Source organism: Vigna radiata, chromosome 5 (genome assembly GCF_000741045.1).
Source record: "Vigna radiata var. radiata cultivar VC1973A chromosome 5, Vradiata_ver6, whole genome shotgun sequence".
In the NCBI taxonomy this organism is placed as follows: Eukaryota; Viridiplantae; Streptophyta; class Magnoliopsida; order Fabales; family Fabaceae; genus Vigna; species Vigna radiata.
Genome location: NC_028355.1, coordinates 208,392 through 227,011, shown reverse-complemented (window position 1 = coordinate 227,011; position 18,620 = coordinate 208,392). Strand labels below are relative to the sequence as shown.

The 18,620-nt window shown below is 36.2% G+C and overlaps 3 protein-coding genes across 3 annotated transcripts; all 3 read left to right on the top strand.

Annotated features, from left to right (window-relative positions):
- The first annotated feature begins 713 nt into the window (after window positions 1–713).
- On the top strand, window positions 714–3,797 carry LOC106760129 (subtilisin-like protease SBT1.5). The gene has a single exon (XM_014643567.2). The coding sequence runs from the start codon at window positions 915–917 to the stop codon at window positions 3,225–3,227; it is 2,313 nt and encodes a 770-aa protein (XP_014499053.1). The 5' UTR covers window positions 714–914; the 3' UTR covers window positions 3,228–3,797.
- Window positions 3,798–7,289: 3,492 nt separating this feature from the next.
- LOC106760174 (ethylene-responsive transcription factor RAP2-12) lies at window positions 7,290–9,485 on the top strand. The gene is made up of 2 exons (XM_014643629.2): window positions 7,290–7,648; window positions 8,362–9,485. The coding sequence occupies exons 1-2, from the start codon at window positions 7,417–7,419 to the stop codon at window positions 9,207–9,209; spliced, it is 1,080 nt and encodes a 359-aa protein (XP_014499115.1). The 5' UTR covers window positions 7,290–7,416; the 3' UTR covers window positions 9,210–9,485.
- A 1,905-nt stretch (window positions 9,486–11,390) lies between these two features.
- On the top strand, window positions 11,391–12,973 carry LOC106760181 (GDSL esterase/lipase 5-like). Its single transcript, XM_014643642.2, has 5 exons — window positions 11,391–11,656; window positions 11,733–11,854; window positions 11,945–12,166; window positions 12,237–12,489; window positions 12,569–12,973. Exons 1-5 carry the CDS (start codon window positions 11,401–11,403, stop codon window positions 12,802–12,804), a joined length of 1,089 nt encoding a protein of 362 aa, XP_014499128.1. The 5' UTR covers window positions 11,391–11,400; the 3' UTR covers window positions 12,805–12,973.
- Window positions 12,974–18,620: the final 5,647 nt, after the last annotated feature.

The window sequence follows — 18,620 nt, the reverse complement described above, 5'->3', positions numbered from 1 at the left end:
GGCATTGCGTATCTATGTGGGCTATACGTAATCTGTTCTTTCTTTGACTTTCGAAGCATAACGCGAGTTCTGTCAGTGAGAGGAATAGAACTGCATTCCATTTTTATAGGTCGTTTTGAAACTTGGTGAATAATTAAATTTTAAAACAATATGTGAAGTGTTATAACTGTGTTATTTTGATCTGATTTTCAGAGGACGATGAAAGTTATGTCTTCGTTGTTAATGCCTTTTATTTTAAGAAATTTTTCTAGTTAATATTATTATGTCTCGTGCACACTGATGGCCGAACCCTTTGCGAATTGTTACACGTTCCATGGTTTTCACGATTAATGATTGGTTTGAAGAGATTGCTGACTTTTAGGAAGTAAACCGTTGTCAAGATTTATTTCTTATTTTAATTTCAAGAAAGTATGTTTTATTTTCTGAAAATGTTTCTAATTTAAAAATCTTAAACCAATGTACGTAACATGAATAAAGAAACGGAACATTGTTAAATCCAATTGATATCGAATGTCGTAAAAATTCTAGGGCTGTGTTAGTCCAAGATTGTGTAAAAATTGAACTTGGATGACCATCATTAAGAATAATCATGAATGATATAAACGCAATAATTTGACTTTTTGAGCTAAGAAAAACCAATTAGGCCAAAAAAGCAAATGAAAAGAAAAAGTTGTTCCGTGAGAAACAAAAAATAAAATATTGTTTGCTAAAATGTGGTTGATAGTTAATAAATGAGGGAATTGTGGCAACACATGTTTTCTGTATCTGTGAATGTTTTGTCAGTGTGTTCGTGAATTTGATTGACATTATTATAACATAGACACATACATACACTAGGTCCTACTACTCTTTCTGTTCACCTGAGAGAGAGAGAGAGAGCACTCTCACTTCACTTGAGCTGAATCTCATTTTCCATGGCTTCTCCATATCATCTCAGAAGAAGCATTCTGGTTTTGCTGTTGGTGACAGCTTCAGCTTGGGAAGAAGAGAAGAAAACATTCATAGTGCAAGTGCAGCACGATGCGAAGCCTTCGATCTTCCCCACGCACAGGCACTGGTACGAATCATCACTGGGCGAGGCCACCTCCATAATCCACACCTACCAAACAGTCTTCCACGGATTCTCTGCAACTCTCTCCGCCGCGGAGGTGGAGAACCTGGAGTCACTCTCCCACGTCATAGCCCTCATACCCGAGCAGGTGCGCCAACTCCACACCACGCGCTCCCCTCACTTCCTCGGCCTCAACACCGCCGACAGGGCTGGCTTGCTAAAGGAAACCGATTTCGGCTCCGATCTCGTCATCGGACTCATCGACACCGGCATTTCACCCGAAAGCCAGAGCTTTAACGACCGCGACTTAGGCCTCCCTCCCCCCAACTGGAAGGGTCAATGCGTCGCCGGAAAAGGCTTCCCCCCCAACTCCTGTAACCGCAAGCTCATCGGAGCCCGCTACTTCTGCGGCGGTTACGAAGCCACCAACGGCAAAATGAACGAAACACTCGAGTACCGTTCTCCTAGAGACACCGACGGTCACGGTACCCACACCGCTTCCATCGCCGCCGGCAGGTACGTCTTTCCGGCCTCCATCATGGGCTACGCCAAGGGAATGGCCGCTGGGATGGCTCCCAAGGCTCGTCTCGCCGTCTACAAGGTCTGCTGGAACGCTGGCTGCTACGACTCCGACATCCTGGCAGCATTCGACGCCGCCGTGGCCGACGGTGTTAACGTGGTCTCTCTGAGCGTCGGGGGCGTCGTGGTGCCCTACCACCTGGACGTGATCGCTGTGGGGGCCTTCGGAGCCTCGGAGGCTGGCGTGTTCGTGTCTGCCTCGGCGGGGAACGGCGGTCCCGGCGGGCTGACGGTGACGAATGTGGCACCCTGGATGACGACTGTGGGGGCTGGAACCATAGACAGAGATTTCCCCGCGGATGTTATTCTGGGGAACGGGAAGGTGATTGGTGGAGTGAGTGTCTACGGTGGGCCGGGTCTGAGTCCGGGTCGGCGGTACCAGTTGGTGTATGCTGGGTCTGACGGTTACTCTTCCTCTCTCTGCTTGGAAGATTCCTTGGACCCTAAATCCGTGAGGGGTAAGATTGTTGTATGTGACAGAGGCGTCAATTCAAGGCCTGCCAAAGGCCTAGTCGTGAAGAATGCTGGTGGAGTTGCCATGATTTTGGCCAATGGTCCCTTCGATGGAGAAGGTCTGGTAGCTGACTGCCACGTCCTCCCGGCCACCTCCGTCGGTGCCGCTGGGGGCGACCAAATTCGAAGATACATCTCGTTGGCCTCACAGTTACGGTCGCCACCCACCGCAACCATTTTATTCAGGGGCACGAGGGTTGGGGTTAAGCCAGCGCCAAAGGTGGCATCTTTCTCGGCCAGAGGGCCTAATCCGGTTTCCCCTGAGATTTTGAAGCCCGATGTGATTGCGCCTGGATTGAACATTCTTGCCGCATGGCCTTCTTACATTCCTCCTTCTTCCCTTCCTTCCGACCACCGTACCACTGACTTCAACATACTCTCCGGCACCTCTATGGCCTGCCCTCACGTCTCTGGTTTGGCTGCTCTTTTGAAAGCGGCCCACCCTGACTGGAGTCCCGCCGCCATAAGATCTGCTCTTATCACCACTGCCTACACTCTCGACAATGGAGGAGGTGGAGGGACCTTGTTGGACGAGTCCACTGGGAATGCTTCTTCGGTCTTCGATTATGGGGCTGGCCACGTTCACCCGGAGAAGGCCATCAACCCCGGTCTGGTCTATGACATTTCCACCTACGATTACATCGATTTCCTCTGCAATTCCAACTACACTGCCCACAATATTCGGGTTATCACCAGAAAGGCCGCAGACTGCAGTGGAGCAAAGAGGGCCGGTCACGCTGCCAATCTCAATTACCCCTCTTTATCTGCTGTCTTTCAACAGTATGGCAAGCAAGGCTCGCGCATGTCTACACACTTCATTAGAACTGTCACCAACGTTGGAGACCCCAACTCCCTTTACAGGGTTACTGTTGCAGCCCCTGCCGACACCGAGGTCACTGTTGAACCGGACACACTGGCTTTCAGGAGGTTGGGTCAGAAACTGAACTTCCTTGTGAGGGTGCAAACAAGGGAAGTGAAGCTTTCACCCGGGAGTTCAACTGTCAAGACTGGCTCCATAGTTTGGTCTGATGCCAAGCACACTGTCACCACTCCCTTGGTTGTCACCATGCACCAACCTCTCTGATCTAAAATTGTTTTAGTTCGGGGTTTGGTTTGGGTGAGTGTATAAATTTTGCACTTTTTCCATATTCTTACCTTAGGACTCTGTTTATTCTTAAGTTAGTTGTTGTTCCACATATAAGTATGTATGTATAATGGTGAAAGCGAAACGTTTGTGAGATGAAGGATGGATGGTACGAAAGATGGTGGAGGCGTATATATTCTTCTTTCATGTTTGTAAAATTAAGAATGAATGAAGGAGTGTCTGTAGGAAATGGTGTGATGGAAGAGGAGGAGAATAAGGGAAAGATTCGTATCCTTTTACAGCAATTTTTGTTGGATGGTTTTGGAGTGATCCTTTTCTTTTGCTTAGTCAAAGATTTTGCAAGCACATGTGCGCAGACACGGTAATCCTTGATGCATATGAATCTTTGTAGGCCACGCTCATCGGACACTGAAGCAACAATTTCACCCCTTCATAATGACAAACTGGACATATTTCCACTACTTTTTTGTGTTGTTGTTTTATGTGTATTATAATAACCACAGTCTGTTTACTTTTTAAAAGTAGCACCGTTCATTACCTTCTTATGAATTCAACATTTCCACGCCACTAACAAAATTAACATTCAGTAACTTGGGATGTTATATATTTTTAAGACAAAGGAAACATTTTGTCTGAAATGATATATATTATTGTTTTGAAATTTAAAATAAAAAATTTCAACATAATTCTCTATTATTCTGAAGGTGTATGATAAGTTTTAAATTAGTATAGGAATACAGGTAATTGAAAATAATTTTTTCAAAAATAATTGTTCCAGTTGATTAGTGTCGCTCCAAGCTCCCTATCTAAAGGTATTCCGATGCTGAAGTCAATTAAAAGGTAGAGATAGAGAGAGAAAGAGACTACCAAGAATAAATGAGCATTTAATGTAATCAACTACCTTTCATCTTTAACTTATATTTATAGTTTTTGTCGTGGGCATGTGATTAGCTAGATCTTAATCACGGTCCAATCCCTGGTCCATCCTTACTAATCGCGTTTTACCTTAATATAATTTTAATGTTTCCTTTATCTTAACAGTGACTCATGTGTCGCTCCGCCGTTTCGAACGGTCAGTTTACAGAACGAATCCGACATCTTGTTGTAATATCACGAATATTGTCGTCCGCTAGTGGGAACGTCTGTCACGTCCGATCTCTAAGAGTGAAGCAGTAACGGAGTAGAGGGAGCAGCAAATATGCAGATTTTCGTGAAAACCCTTTGAAGGTCGATGTCTGCTAGTGGGACCGTCCATCACGTCTGGTCTTCTATATGTCGAGATCATATTCGGACGTCTAGCATATTCCGTCTGGTCCATATGGTATAATTTTCATATTTCATGTTCATAAAAAAAATATCATTAAAATACAATTTAGGGTTGCATGATATTGATGTACCAAATTAAAATTTTAAAAGACTTTAGATATAAAAAATAAGGTTTGTAAAACTAAATAAGAATGTTATGATTTATAAGAATTGTTTTGTTATGTAAAGACTGGTCACTTCAAACGGGTGGTAGTCTAATGTCTTAATTTCAAGTCTTGGTGTTTATTAACACCAATATAGGAATTACCTATTAAATGTTTTTTTATGTCAAAGTTAATTTGAATTCAAATGTAAGGATGATAAATCTATAATTAATGTATTGCTTATCACCTAACCTCAATTCCAATTTATACTTTTTTTATTGGTTTTTTTATTATAATTGGTCTAATTATGATCTAAATAAGCTTAAAACCTTAATTATTATTCTAATAAAGATTACTTGCAGTCTTAAATAGTTTAGTTTTTTTAACTAAAATAATAAGTTTGGATTAAGTCAATTGATTGTTTGGACTAGCTTCATTCCTTAACCTGACAGTCCATAATGTACACAAGTTTCTCAAACTTGATAATTGCTTAAGGTTATGTAAAGATGTTTGGTTTGTTATGCACTATTCTTTGCTTTAACCCACTCAAAATCCCTACCATTCGTGCTTGCTAGTTGTAAGGGATGTGAAGCATCAAGTCATTTGGATCGTCAAACCGTATTGTTAATTAGGATATCCATTTCTATAAATATAGATAAAGTTGGCTCGTCATTTTCACTTTTTCTCCTGCCTTTATTGTTCGCTTTATGCTTAAGGTAATAATAATGTTAATTATTTGTCTTTCTTTGTTTGAGGAGTCTTTTGGTCGGAATGATCAGGGGTATGTGGATGATTCCTCGTCGTCAATGGTTTAGACAACCAGAGATTAACCAAGTGAAATTTAGACAGTGCGACCACAATTATACACTCTAGAGACGAGAAGGAAGGCTTTACCTCAAATGATATTGTCACAAAGATTGAAGTTGATTTCTTTGATGAGGGGGAGGAAGTGAATCTTCCACTCGTCCCAGGTTATGACCGGTGTCCCACGAGGTTTGTGAATATGCGACTAGCTTTCGTTGGGGTGCAAAATTGTGCGATTGGGTCGAACACGCAATGTGCTTGGAAACAACATAAAGGACCTTGTGCTTGAGTTACGAATCTACAAGGGAAACAAGTGGATCTGTCACGGCAGAAAATGTTTTAAATTTGACTTCTTTTTCATGTACACCTACTTGTTCACCAATGTGCTCGTCAAGATATCTTTCAACGAGTTTGAGATGGAGGAGTTGCACGAATTTAATATGGTACCTACTCAGCTCCACCCGAATAGCTGGGTGACTAATGACTAATAAGGTCTTTTGAATTTTATGCTTGACACTGGATTTGACACCTATACCCTAAATAAGAGTCAAAATGCTTCATTATGTAGGTTTACTAGTCACTACAAATAAAGTGATCATCCAACTTCTTAATTTCAAGTCTTCCTCGTAAACATGAGTTACTGACCATAACATGCAATTAATGTTTGTTTGAATTCAAATGCAAATTAATATGCACCTACCACCTTACCATAAGTCCAATTTATCTTTTTTTTAATAGACTTTTGATTATATAACTAGTCTATTTATGATTCAAATTGATTTAAACCTTGATTATTGGCTTAATCAAAATTATTTAGCCGTATGAAGATAACAAATTTATGTTTTGATGGACCAAAAATACTCAAATTAACCCTATTCCTTAACTATTGTATAAAAACATTTTAAAAGAAATGATTAATGAATTTTAAAGCTTTAAAAGAATCTTGGAGAGAGATTAAAATAATTAAAAAAATTTATAAGAGATTATAAAAGTAAGAAAATATAGATAAAAAGCAAAAGGACTATAATTGTATTTTTTATATTAATCGATTTTAACTACTTTCATTCAAGTCTTTTTAATATTTTTCTATTATTAGAGGTCATAAAATGGGTGTATTTTGGCACAATAACCAATAATTTCGTCAAAACGGGATTGATTTTTTTTATTTTTGTTTTTCTAAATTATTTTATTTGACGTTTTCAGATTTTGTTTTATTTTATGTGATATTATATACGAAATATTTTCTATATTTTGAATTAATTACTTAATATTTTTAATTAAATAAATTAAAATAATAATTATTTTAAATGTTAACTTATTTTATTATAATTAGTAATTAGAACTTAATGTTAGTGATTTATATTATAATATTGTTGAATATTTAGATTTTCAAATAAATAATAAACTAGTTAATTTTAATTTTTATTACCAATTGGTTTAATGGGCTAACTAGAAGAAGTTACCCGCCTATTAATTTAACGGATTATACAAAACATCCAATCCTAATTTCTTTATTCATGTTTCTTTCAAATCATAATCCAAGTTACAGTTTATGTTATTCGGCTGTTATAATTCATCTGAAAGTTAACCATAACAACGTTGTTCATATTAAAAGGTGTCCTGGATGTCTACACTGTACTCAATAAGTGAAAGAAAATCATATGGATATTATGAAAAAATTAATTAAAAAACCTAATACAGAAAAAAAAAAAAAATTTAAACTTTTATTTTAATTGAATAAATTACTGTAAGTAAATTTTATTGTACTAGTTAAACGTATTGTCAAAAGAGTCGTTCTTGTGTAAAAAGGCTGAGTATAAAAGGAAAACAAATGAAGAGTGGGTAAACATAGAAAACGCAGAGAATAGAAAAAGCAAAAACCTTGATTCGCAGCATTCAACCAAAACCGAGTCTTTGGATATTCATTCATAGCTTTCTTGTTTTTCATCTGACCCATGTGTGGAGGAGCTATTATCTCTGACTTCATTCCGGCGGCGGTCACTGCCAGGTCTCGCCGGATCACCGCCGGTTACCTGTGGTCGGATTTGAAGAAACGGACATCTGAGGTCATCCACTCGGACGATGACTTCGAGGCTGATTTTAGGGATTTCAAGGACGATTCCGACATCGAAACCGACGTCGACTCCGACCACCAAGTCAAACCCTTTGCTTTCTCTGCCTCTTCTCGTAACTTCTCTCTCTTCTTCACAATTCTCTTTTTTCCCCATTTCTTTCGTATGCAAAATTATCAATGTCTGCTTTTTTGATTATTTTTTCGGACCAATTTTTTTTTATCATGCACTGGAATGGAAATCAATTTTGTTGGGCATCATGTGATATTATTTTCTGGACCCTCAATTTTAAGTGAATCTAATATGTGATTTTCGTTTATGGAGTTGATAACAGGGAATTTTATTTTCTAGATCTGCTATAAACTCTTTGACTCGTTATGGATCCCGGGTTGATTTCTGGAATGATTTGTTTTCTGGGAGAAATGCTTCTTCTTTAGGAGTGTATGTTTATCTATTTTTCGTACAAGAGTTCACTTTCTACTGATTTTAACTCAAGGATCCCTTTGTGGATTTTGTTGAAATTGATTGATGTTTCATTTCGTCATGTTGTTTTGTTGTTATCACAAGCTACTAGCTGTTCTGTCTCTCGGTCGCACACCACTGCAACTGTTCTTTCTCAGTATAGTGGGTGGTAACCTTCGCCTTGATTAAAAAACTAAACTAAAAATGATTTTTACTTTATTGGTGAGACTTCTAAAGTCCTCGAAGGGTTTTTGGGAGAACTGGAACTTTTCTTATATGATCCATGTATGATATCATTATTGTTCTTTTCTTTGTTTAATGGTTCTGAGTGTCTGTTTTCCTCGCCGTGAAATGTGTTTATTAAAGAGCGGGCAGTGAAATCTGTGGCATTCAATGGTGGAGCTGAAAAGTCTGCAAAGAGAAAGAGGAAGAATCAATATAGGGGAATTCGTCAACGTCCTTGGGGGAAATGGGCAGCTGAAATCAGGGACCCAAGAAAGGGCGTTCGTGTCTGGCTTGGAACCTTCAACACTGCTGAAGAAGCAGCAAGAGCTTATGATGCTGAAGCACGGAGGATTCGTGGCAATAAAGCCAAGGTGAATTTCCCTGAAGAAGCTTCCGTGAAACGTTCCAAGTTAAATACACTGGGAAATCGGAAGATTGTTCAACCCAATGTTCACAAGCTCAATGCTGGGAACAATCAGAACGACCTTCGTTGGCCTATGGATCTGGTGGAACAGAAACCCCTAGTTAATCAGTTTGCTGACATGGGTTCCTTCCCCGGCAGTGGAAATGGGCTCAGATCCCTGCCTTCGACTGATAATGTGACCCTTCACTTCAGTTCAGATCAGGGGAGTAACTCATTTGATTGTGCAGATATTGGGTGGAGTGAAAAGGCTCCCAAAACTCCTGAGATCTCATCCATGCTTTCTGCTCCTTTGGTTTGCGATTCTCATTTTGCACAGGATGCCACCCATCAGACTAACTCTCAGGATGTGGTATCTATGCAAGATGATTCTTCCAAGACACTCTCTGAGGAGCTTGTGGATATTGAATCTGAGTTGAAGTTTTTTCAGATGCCTTATCTTGAAGGGAGCTGGGACGATACTTCATTGGAATCCTTGCTATCTTGTGATACAACCCAGGATGGTGGAAACCTGATGAACCTTTGGAGCTTTGATGACATTCCTTCCATGGCTGGCGGAGTTTTCTGAGCAGCCTTTTGTTGGCCTCCTCCCTGTGTATTTAAATAAGCTGCACATCATTTTTCATTTTCCTTCGGAGTTCATTAATTTTGTTTGTGTTTTTGTTGCATTTATTCCTCCCAAGTACACATCCCTGCTTGTGCTTGACAAAAATATGATATTATTTCCATTTTTCTTGCTCTCTGGAATGATTGTGATCTCTGTTGAGGATAGAGTTGAAAACAATTAACTCGCTCAGCACGAGTGAAGTTTATTAATCTCTTGCTTTTAAATTATGGGACTATATATAGCTATTTAGGCTTTCTTTTACCCTGTCAAAGTCCATAGTTTTAGCTTCAGGGAATCTCGATTGATGTTGCAGGGCGATTATAATATGATCTGTGAAACAACAGTCTTGGCTTCTGATATTTTTGAACTGGGTTGTTTTTCCATGGTTATCCTCTTGTGAGAAAATTTGAAGGATGAAAAAGAGTACTATGATGAGCAAGATGCAGAAAATTATAAATATTTTATTAGTTTGGTATGTAAGAGATGGAGAAGTTTACCGAACCAAAGTTTTTCAATTCCATTGCGTAGAAGTCCAAAATGTCGGGAATGTTGATGTTACGATTGTTGTATATGATGTATGATGTAGAAATATGGTGTTCTTTAAACAATCGTCTACTATGTCAAAAGCAGCAACATAATGTCGTATGTTCTGAATAAATTGTAGATGAAATTTAGAGAATATAATGACAAAATAAAAAGTTATCTTTTTAACACTATGAAATAATATTTGAGTAATATTAATTTTATAAACTACTTTCAGCAATCATAATAATAAATATAAGTATTGTCAATAGTATTTTAGAAATAAAGGATGTATTTGAAAAATAACATACTTTTCTATGTAATTTATAACTTTATGATAATATTATTTTTATTTTTAAAACAAATCAATAATTGAATATTATACTACTCATAGGTACTTAGTATTTCTTAGCATTAATATACCATTTTCTTAATTGATTCTTTATCCAATTTTCAATTGTTCTATTACTACAATGTAAGACAACCTAATCTCGCCAACAAAAATAGTAACCAGCGTAACAAAAATTATCATCTAATAATAATAACAATAATAATAATTATTTATTAATAATTTGTTTTAAAAAATAATGAAGACCATTTAAGGTTTTGAACAACTTAGAGTCTACGAAAACTACCTTATATCCTGTTTTGTTGGTTTGAAAGAAATGGACATTTCGGTTATTTGATTCAATACCATTTTCTTAGAAGTTGTATTTCTTCTTGGATATGGTTCGAGGGTAATGACTTATTCCATTATTTTCATTTATTTCAGTTTTAAAATTATTTTTAAAAATAATATTTAAATTTATTCAAGACTAATTGTCTCACTCAACGAAAAAATATATAATTATAAAATAAAAGTAATATGCAGAAATAATTTAATCAACCTTAATTTAGTTTAATAACAATAAATCATTAAAAGTGTACATCTTAAAAAAGTAATTGTAATATGTCAAAATTATTTAGAAGATGGTTTATAAATGATGTATTACGTATAAGATTAATTAAGAAATTTAAGCATTAATTAAAAAGTATATAATTTCAAATTTTAATATTATTAATTAAAAATTAACAATACCAAGTTATCACATAATTTTAATTGAGTATTCAGAAACTCGACCATAAATTCAAGTTTAAATAATAAGTCATAATTAGTTTGAAAGTACCAAATTTTATTTAATTAATTTATTAATTCATTCTTGAAATATTATTTTATTTGACGTAATGAAAATTTTAAAATTTTAAAAATATTTTATTTTGTAAAATAAATAATTTAGTCATAATAAAATACACGATTTAAAAAATTCCTTTTCGCCTTTATTATTATTTTTTTTGTTTTGATTAAAAAAATTCATTGGTTTCTCATTCATTAGATAATTGTTAATTTAAGATTTATAAACCAGTACTGTTTTACGATATGTTCATGAGATGGGTTAATTAAGCTTTCAGTTGCTTTGAAATTTTATATTTCTATTTAGATTGTATTTTTTTATCATGTATTTTTCTTTATTAATATCATTTCTCCTAGGAGCTAATTTTTATTATTTTTATTCTGGATGATATGACAATGGCCTTTATAAACTCAAGTTTCGTTCTATTGAGAAGATGAGAAAATTGAAGTTAAACGCTGATGGCAACTTCAAAATCCAGTTTGTGCTTCCTAGTTTTCTTGGTTAGCAATGGAATAACACTCAGCTTTGGTGACACATGCCTGCCAAAAGAAGCTGCGTTATTTGTATTTGGAGATTCAATATTTGATGCTGGAAACAATAATTACATCACTACCACTGCTGATAACTACGCAAATTTCTTTCCATACGGAGAAACCTTCTTCAACTATCCAACAGGCAGATTTTCTGATGGTCGCATCATTCCAGATTTCATAGGTACATAAGATTGTTCTGTTTTTCTTTTGCCAGCTTCCTTAATGTTTCTACACATTCATGCTTATTATTGTTGCAGCTGAGTATGCTAAGTTGCCTCTAATCCAACCCTATCTGTTCCCTGGTAATCAACGATACGTTGATGGAGTCAATTTTGCATCTGCAGGAGCAGGGGCTTTGGTTGAAACCCATCAAGGACTGGTCTGTTGCATTGCACGGCATGTTATTGTTAGCTCTTTTGACTTGCTCATTTTGTATCCAACTGCAAGCAGTTTGATGTTTAATTTGCAGGTGATAGATCTTAAAACTCAACTAAGTTACTTCAATAGAGTCAGCAAGGTGTTGAGGCAGGAAGTGGGAGATGCAGAAACCACAACCCTGCTGGCCAAAGCTGTCTACTTGATTAACATTGGAAGCAATGATTATGCAATCTACCTCACACAAAAATCTAGTGCCATTACTCCAGAGAAATATGTAAATATGGTAGTTGGTAATCTTTCAACAGTGATAAAGGTGCGTTGATGAAGTATAAAAGTAGAACTAGCTGTAATGAATATTTATCTAACATGAAGAACATGATCAGGGGATACACAAGGCAGGAGGGAGGAAATTTGGGGTTCTCAATCAGCCAGCTATGGGTTGTGTTCCATTCGTTAAGGCTCTTATGAATGAAACTAAAGGTTGCGTGGAAGAAGCTTCAGCAGTAGCCCAACTGCATAATAAGATTCTTTCAGTGGAGCTTGACAAGTTAAAGAAACAACTAACAGAATTTAAATATTCATACGTGGATTTCTTTGATTTATCATTAGACCTTATAAGCAACCCTTCAAAATATGGTAAGTATAGTTTGAACAAATTTATAGTGATAAAGAGAAAAGTTAATCTGATTTGATTGTGATTATGGTTGTTGTAAAGGTTTAAAAGAAGGCGATGTGGCATGCTGTGGCAGCGGGCCTTACAATGGATATTTCAGCTGTGGAGGGAAAGGAGCAGTGAAAGATTACAACTTGTGTGCGAATCCTAGCCAGTATGTGTTCTTTGACTCGGTTCATCCCTCTGAAAGGGCTCATCAAATTATTTCCCAGTTCATGTGGAGCGGCAACTCAAGCATAGCAGGCCCTTACAATCTTGAAATTCTATTTCAGTTATAATCCAACCATGTTCAGATAAATTACCTTGTTCATGATTGTGACATCTTGATGGTAGCAGTTGTTTCATTTGATCCATTTGGAATAGATATGTTGTAGTTGGTGTATTAAAAAAGGCCACTGCCAAAGGCAACATTGAACTTATCAGCTAGCTAGCAAACATGCACCATACACAGTGGAAAACTTTGTGCCAGCCCAAATATAATAATAATTGGAGAATAAATTTTGCAACCCCAGTTTCAAGGAGTTGAAAAAATCTAATTACAGTGCAAACTCTCAAAATAAATGAATTGAGCCAAGTTTTTACTATTATTTCCCAGCTTGTCTGGAGCGGAAATCAGAGTATTACAAGCCCCTACAATCTCAGATCACTCTTTCAACCATAATAACCGTCCAACCTTCTACTCTAAGCTCAAGAAAGCCTATAAGAAACTTGCACGGGTTAAAATGAATGCTGTTAGGCTTGGCATGCATTGAAACATGTGTTGGCTTAAACCAAACTATATGTTGCCTATTAACATTTATTATACAAAACCTAGACCTAATTTCCAATACAAAATCTAAACGTAAGTATTTCCTTCTTGTCCACTTTATTTTCTTCTATTTAACTTGGGTTTGTACGGTTCCAGAGGAAAGAAAAGAAAATCAAGAGAGTGAAGAAGAAAGAGAAGCTCCTCCATGAGTATATAGTTGGTTTTGTGTCACTTTCAGGTTTGTGTTGGGATAAACTTAAATTTTAGAGATTTATTATTTTATTAGGTTTGGATATAGTAATATTTGGTTTGATTTGATAGAGAAAAAATAAGAATGAGTAGTTATGATTTTGTGTTTATTAGGTAGAATATTATTTTATGATAGAATAAAGAGATTTTATTTTTAAGTTAGTTGATATTTTATTGTCAATTTTTATTATTTATAATTGGCCCAAGGCCCAATTTGTACCTATTTAAAGATTGCCAAAGTTTAATGAAAATACCCCATCATGGATTGAAGAATAATATTATTTGTGTGGGTCAAAACCACAATGGATTAATTATTTGTGTGGGTCATGTGTATAGTGAGATTTTCCCAACAGTGGTATCAGAGCCGATGGTTTGTCAGTTTTTGGCCAAGAGAGTGACGCACGCCGCACGCGCACAAGGGAGCAGCGCAGCGCACAAGGGAGCGACGCCCCGCAGCGCAGCGCACAAGGGAGCGACGCACGCCACAGTGTACAAGCTCGTATTTTATCTTCGTTACCTTTTCTTACTAAAGAAAAACAATTTGAAAAAAGCGAGTCGACTGCTAAAATTAATACTTTAAGAAAAAAAAATAGAAATTAAAAATTCGAAATCCAATTTGAATTTAGATTCGAATTAAACATGGATTGATGTTTTGTTCAAAATTAGGATAATTCCATTTGATTTTTTTGTTGTAATAAAAAAGATAACAGGTATATTTTGATAGCTTGTTGGATTAAGCGTTGAAAGCTTGTAAGATCTTCAATATCTGCTATGTTCAAATACTCTCTTGTATGCTCATGGGAGGTTTAGTTAGGATTTTCGTGTTTGTTCTTTCACTCATCTTATTGCACTTAAGTTTGTGTCCCTTGTCCATTTTCACGTGGAACTAGAAATGTCTGGACAACTAGTAATCTTATCATTTAATTTCTTTTATTAATTGTTGTCTAGATTTTTGTTAATGTACCTACTTTATTTTTAATTATTGAAATGCTGAATAGCTAATATCTATTTGTTATCCAACCTTCTTCTTTGGAAGTCACTACCAAAAGAATGTTTTGATCAAATAATTCATTTTTCATAAATTGTGTGGTTGTATTTCTCTATTTAGAAATCTTTGAAATNAATGTTTTGATCAAATAATTCATTTTTCATAAATTGTGTGGTTGTATTTCTCTATTTAGAAATCTTTGAAATTTAGTGGTGTTCTACATTTCGGTAGATATAACACGATTTATAAGTAGAACGGACCTATCCAACAATATATCTTAACATGATTTATTAGCTTAATACTACACCATACATGCAATGGTATGTTTAACATATTATCCAATATGTATCACATGAACAATTGTTATGTGATGAAGTAAGTTCAAACTCAAATATATTTAATTACATTTTTTCTTTCGCACTCAATTAACATTAATTTTTCTAATAGTATGATGCACGGTAAAAGACACAACAACGTCAATCACACTATTTTTACTAATAGGTTGGATCTTCGTCAATATTTATCAACCCTTACAACGATATGTTGGTCAATCTAGTTTTCAATCATCTCAAATGTTCAAATGTGTTGATCCTTATCATAACACTCCTGCACAATCTTCATACCAACAAATTTGATACACTTATAATGACTTTATATCTCATTCAAATATTTTTTGTACGTCAAATGTATTTGTGACTTCTTCAATGACACCTCCATTGACATACAAGTCAATGTCATTTACGGATTGTTGTACTACAATATCATCATATAGGTTTAATCATAGAATTGAAGATGATGAAGACACATAAGAAGATAATAACAATGATTTTGATTATGTCAAAAGACAAACTAGAATATCAACCTATAAGATAAGTTCTCACAAATAAATACTTGATTACTTTTTCTTAAGTGTTATTCTTTAAAATTAATTTCCACTTTATTTAAATTTGTTTTTTATATGAATTTTCAACATTGTTATTTATTTTCGATTACAATTTTATTGTTTTATTCTTCCAAACTACATTAACTTAACATCATTATTTTAATTAATAGACCACATAATTAAACAAATATGTAAATTAAAATACATACAAAAATTATTTTAAATTTAAAATCATAAGTAATTTTTTAGTTTTTAAAATAAAAATAAATAGAATCAATAAATTAAAAAAAAGAACAGGGAGGTAGAAAGGAAAAATTGAAAATTCTCCTTATAAAAAAGTTGAAGGGTAAGAGCTATATACACGGATAAGATTAGGCCATGGAAAGAAGTGAGACTTCCATCGACAACCGAATAATGCAGAAGACTATGAGAGAACTCTAAGGATTGATAAATGACTTATTTAGCACTTAGCATAACATAAACCTTAGAAATAACGCAAGGCAAGGTAACCAGTTACATAGTAGTAAGAACCGACAATCAAGTCCGCAGAACATATTGTTCAAAATGGCAAGGAAGAATACAATTCATTTGATTAAACCATAGGCATGCAACGCAAGCGGCACTTCGTAGAGAAAGCCAACAAACTGTCTAAAACACTAACAATCACGGTAATAGAACTGATGTGATGTGAGCCACTCAATAGATCAGTTACAAAGCTTCCCATTGTTTCAGAATAAAGGAAAACTAAAAACTCCAAACAAATTGTTTGGACAGCTCAAAGCACATAAGTGAAATGAGGGCAGAGAGCAAATTTTTACAAGAATAGTACAATGCAAAAAGCAACAAACAGAGAAAGAGAGGCCAACCAAGGTCGTTCTGATTGTTCCCAGCATTGAACTTGTGAACATTGGGTTGAACAATCTTCCGATTTCCCAGTGGATTTAATTTAGAACTGTTTCACGGAAGCTTCTTCAGGGAAATTCACCTTGCACTGGTCTGAATGGCTCCGATCATCAGTGTCAATCTCTCAGTTCTGTCAACAGCTACCGCTTCCCTTTGTTTTTTGTTTTTTCATGGTTGTTTGTATGCAGAGCAGCTCATGTTATAGTTAATAGTAAACATCATAACTCCTATCAACACCAATTGCCCAAACCTACACGTTCTGAACCCACTCTCTTATATGCTAATTTCTTATCTACTCTCTTTGTAATATCACCGTCACTCAATAATATTCACATCATGTTCTAGTAATATCTCCGCTTTGACATCTTCGAGCAGCTTGTGGTACTTATTGATTTGCGACTTTATGTCCTTGTCTTCAACCATTTCCCAACGATATTAATTTCTAATTATAAACCTTTGTCTGACTATATCTTCAACAGTGTATTTGAGAATCAACGAATCTCAAATATCTTTTGCCTTCTTATAGGAACAGTACACATCGAACAAATCATTAGAAAGTGCACTAAGTAAAGTATGGTGGCATACTTTGTTTGCATGAACCCAATCTTCAACTTCTTTTGGATTTGGAAGTAGACTGGAGTCTGGTTTTGAAGATGAAAGAGCAAAGGCGACTCCGCACATGTCTAACAGGTTGACACACATTCTTGTGAGTGCCGGAAATTCTGACCAGAGAAGACTGCGATTTTTGATACATCCGGAAAAGGTTTCTCAAAGATCATCTGAGTTTCGGAAAAGATATTTTGATTCTTCGAGATTGAGTTGTTGTTGTCAGTCATAAGTCAACAAGGATCTCTTAAGAAGAGAATAAAAATAAACCTGGAATATTTTTAAGAAATAAACAAAAGAAGAGAAACCAAAAAAATAATAAGAGAATGAGAGAAAGAAAAGAGTGTGTGTGTTTGGGATGAGCAAAGCCACTCTATTCATAGAGTGAAAAACTAAAAAAAATTGACCCAAGACCCAAAGCTAACGGGAAAAACCCGTGCCTTGTGGTTTCCAAGAAACTCTTTTCATTTCGAGTAAATCCCGAACCTTACGGGAGTGGCTTTTGACCACGAAAAAAAATTGCAACAAATATATGAACGTTGCACAAAAGAAATGTTGGCAGCCGATATTGTTGGAAGCATGAAAGTTGTGCTAAAGTGCGTATCAAATCAAACACGGAATAATTTTACAATATCTCTCTTTCCTTTGCCATTTCTTTAATCAAATTAAATTTGGTTTCCTTCTACCCAACTTATCAAACCAAACCAAAACCCAATATTTTTTATTTATTTAAACATTCATTACTTTAATATTGTAAGACATGGATGGATTAAGGAAACTCTTCACATCTTGATTCGGAGAGAAGAAAAAGAAGCTCCTCCATGAGTATATAATTGGTTTTGTGTCGATTTCAGGTTTGTGTTGGGATAAACTTAAATTATAGAGATTTATTATTTTATTAGATTTGGGTATAGTAATATTTGGTTTGATTTGATAGAGAGAAAATAAGAATGGGTAGTTATGATTTTGTGTTTATTAGGTAGAATATTATTTTATGATAGAATAAAGAGATTTTATTTTTAAGTTAGTTGATATTTTATTGTCAGTTTTTATTATTTGTAATTGGCCCAAGGCCCAATTTGCACATAGGTTGCCAAAGTTTAATGAAAATACTCCACCATGGAAGAGTAATATTATTTGTGTGGGTCAAACCCACAATGGATTGAAGAGTAAAATTATTTGTGTGGGTCATGTTATGAGTGTGTATAATGAGATTTTCCTAACACAGAGCCGATGGTTTGGTTGGGAATGCTTCAGTTGGAGGGGGAGTGAGTGAGAGAAAAAAAGAAAAAATGTGAGAAAAAGATAGAGCGGAAAGAGTTTGAGTGTCCGAAAAAGAGAATAGAAAGGAAAGAAGAAAGAGAGAGTAAGAGAAAGAAGAAAGAGAGAGCAAGAGAAAGAAGAAAGAGAGATTAAGATAGAGTTAATCTTCCAAGCAGTGTTTTTCTGGGTTAGTTTTTGGCCAAGAGAGTGACGCACGCTGCACGCGTATGAAGGAGATGCGCGCCGCAGCGTGCACGGGAGTGACGCGCGCCGCAGCGTGCACGGGAGTGACGCGCGCCGCAGCGTGCACGGGAGTGAACTGGAGTGACGCGCGCCGCAGCGTGCACGGGAGTGACGCGCGCCGCAGCGTGCACTGGAGTGACGCACGCCGCAGCGTGCACTGGAGTGACGCACGCCGCAGCGTGCACTGGAGTGACGCACGCCGCAGCGTGCA

What these genes read in the sequence shown, in the direction of transcription:
- LOC106760181 (XM_014643642.2), top strand. Translation starts at nt 11,401, where the DNA reads ATGGCAACTTCAAAATCCAGTTTGTGCTTCCTAGTTTTCTTGGTTAGC. An exon ending in CATCATTCCAGATTTCATAG is followed by an intron (nt 11,657 to 11,732) that starts GTACATAAGATT and finishes TTATTGTTGCAG; the next exon opens with CTGAGTATGCTAAGTTGCCT. An exon ending in AAGCAACCCTTCAAAATATG is followed by an intron (nt 12,490 to 12,568) that starts GTAAGTATAGTT and finishes GTTGTTGTAAAG; the next exon opens with GTTTAAAAGAAGGCGATGTG.
- LOC106760129 (XM_014643567.2), top strand. Translation starts at nt 915, where the DNA reads ATGGCTTCTCCATATCATCTCAGAAGAAGCATTCTGGTTTTGCTGTTG.
- LOC106760174 (XM_014643629.2), top strand. Translation starts at nt 7,417, where the DNA reads ATGTGTGGAGGAGCTATTATCTCTGACTTCATTCCGGCGGCGGTCACT. An exon ending in TGCTTTCTCTGCCTCTTCTC is followed by an intron (nt 7,649 to 8,361) that starts GTAACTTCTCTC and finishes TGTTTATTAAAG; the next exon opens with AGCGGGCAGTGAAATCTGTG.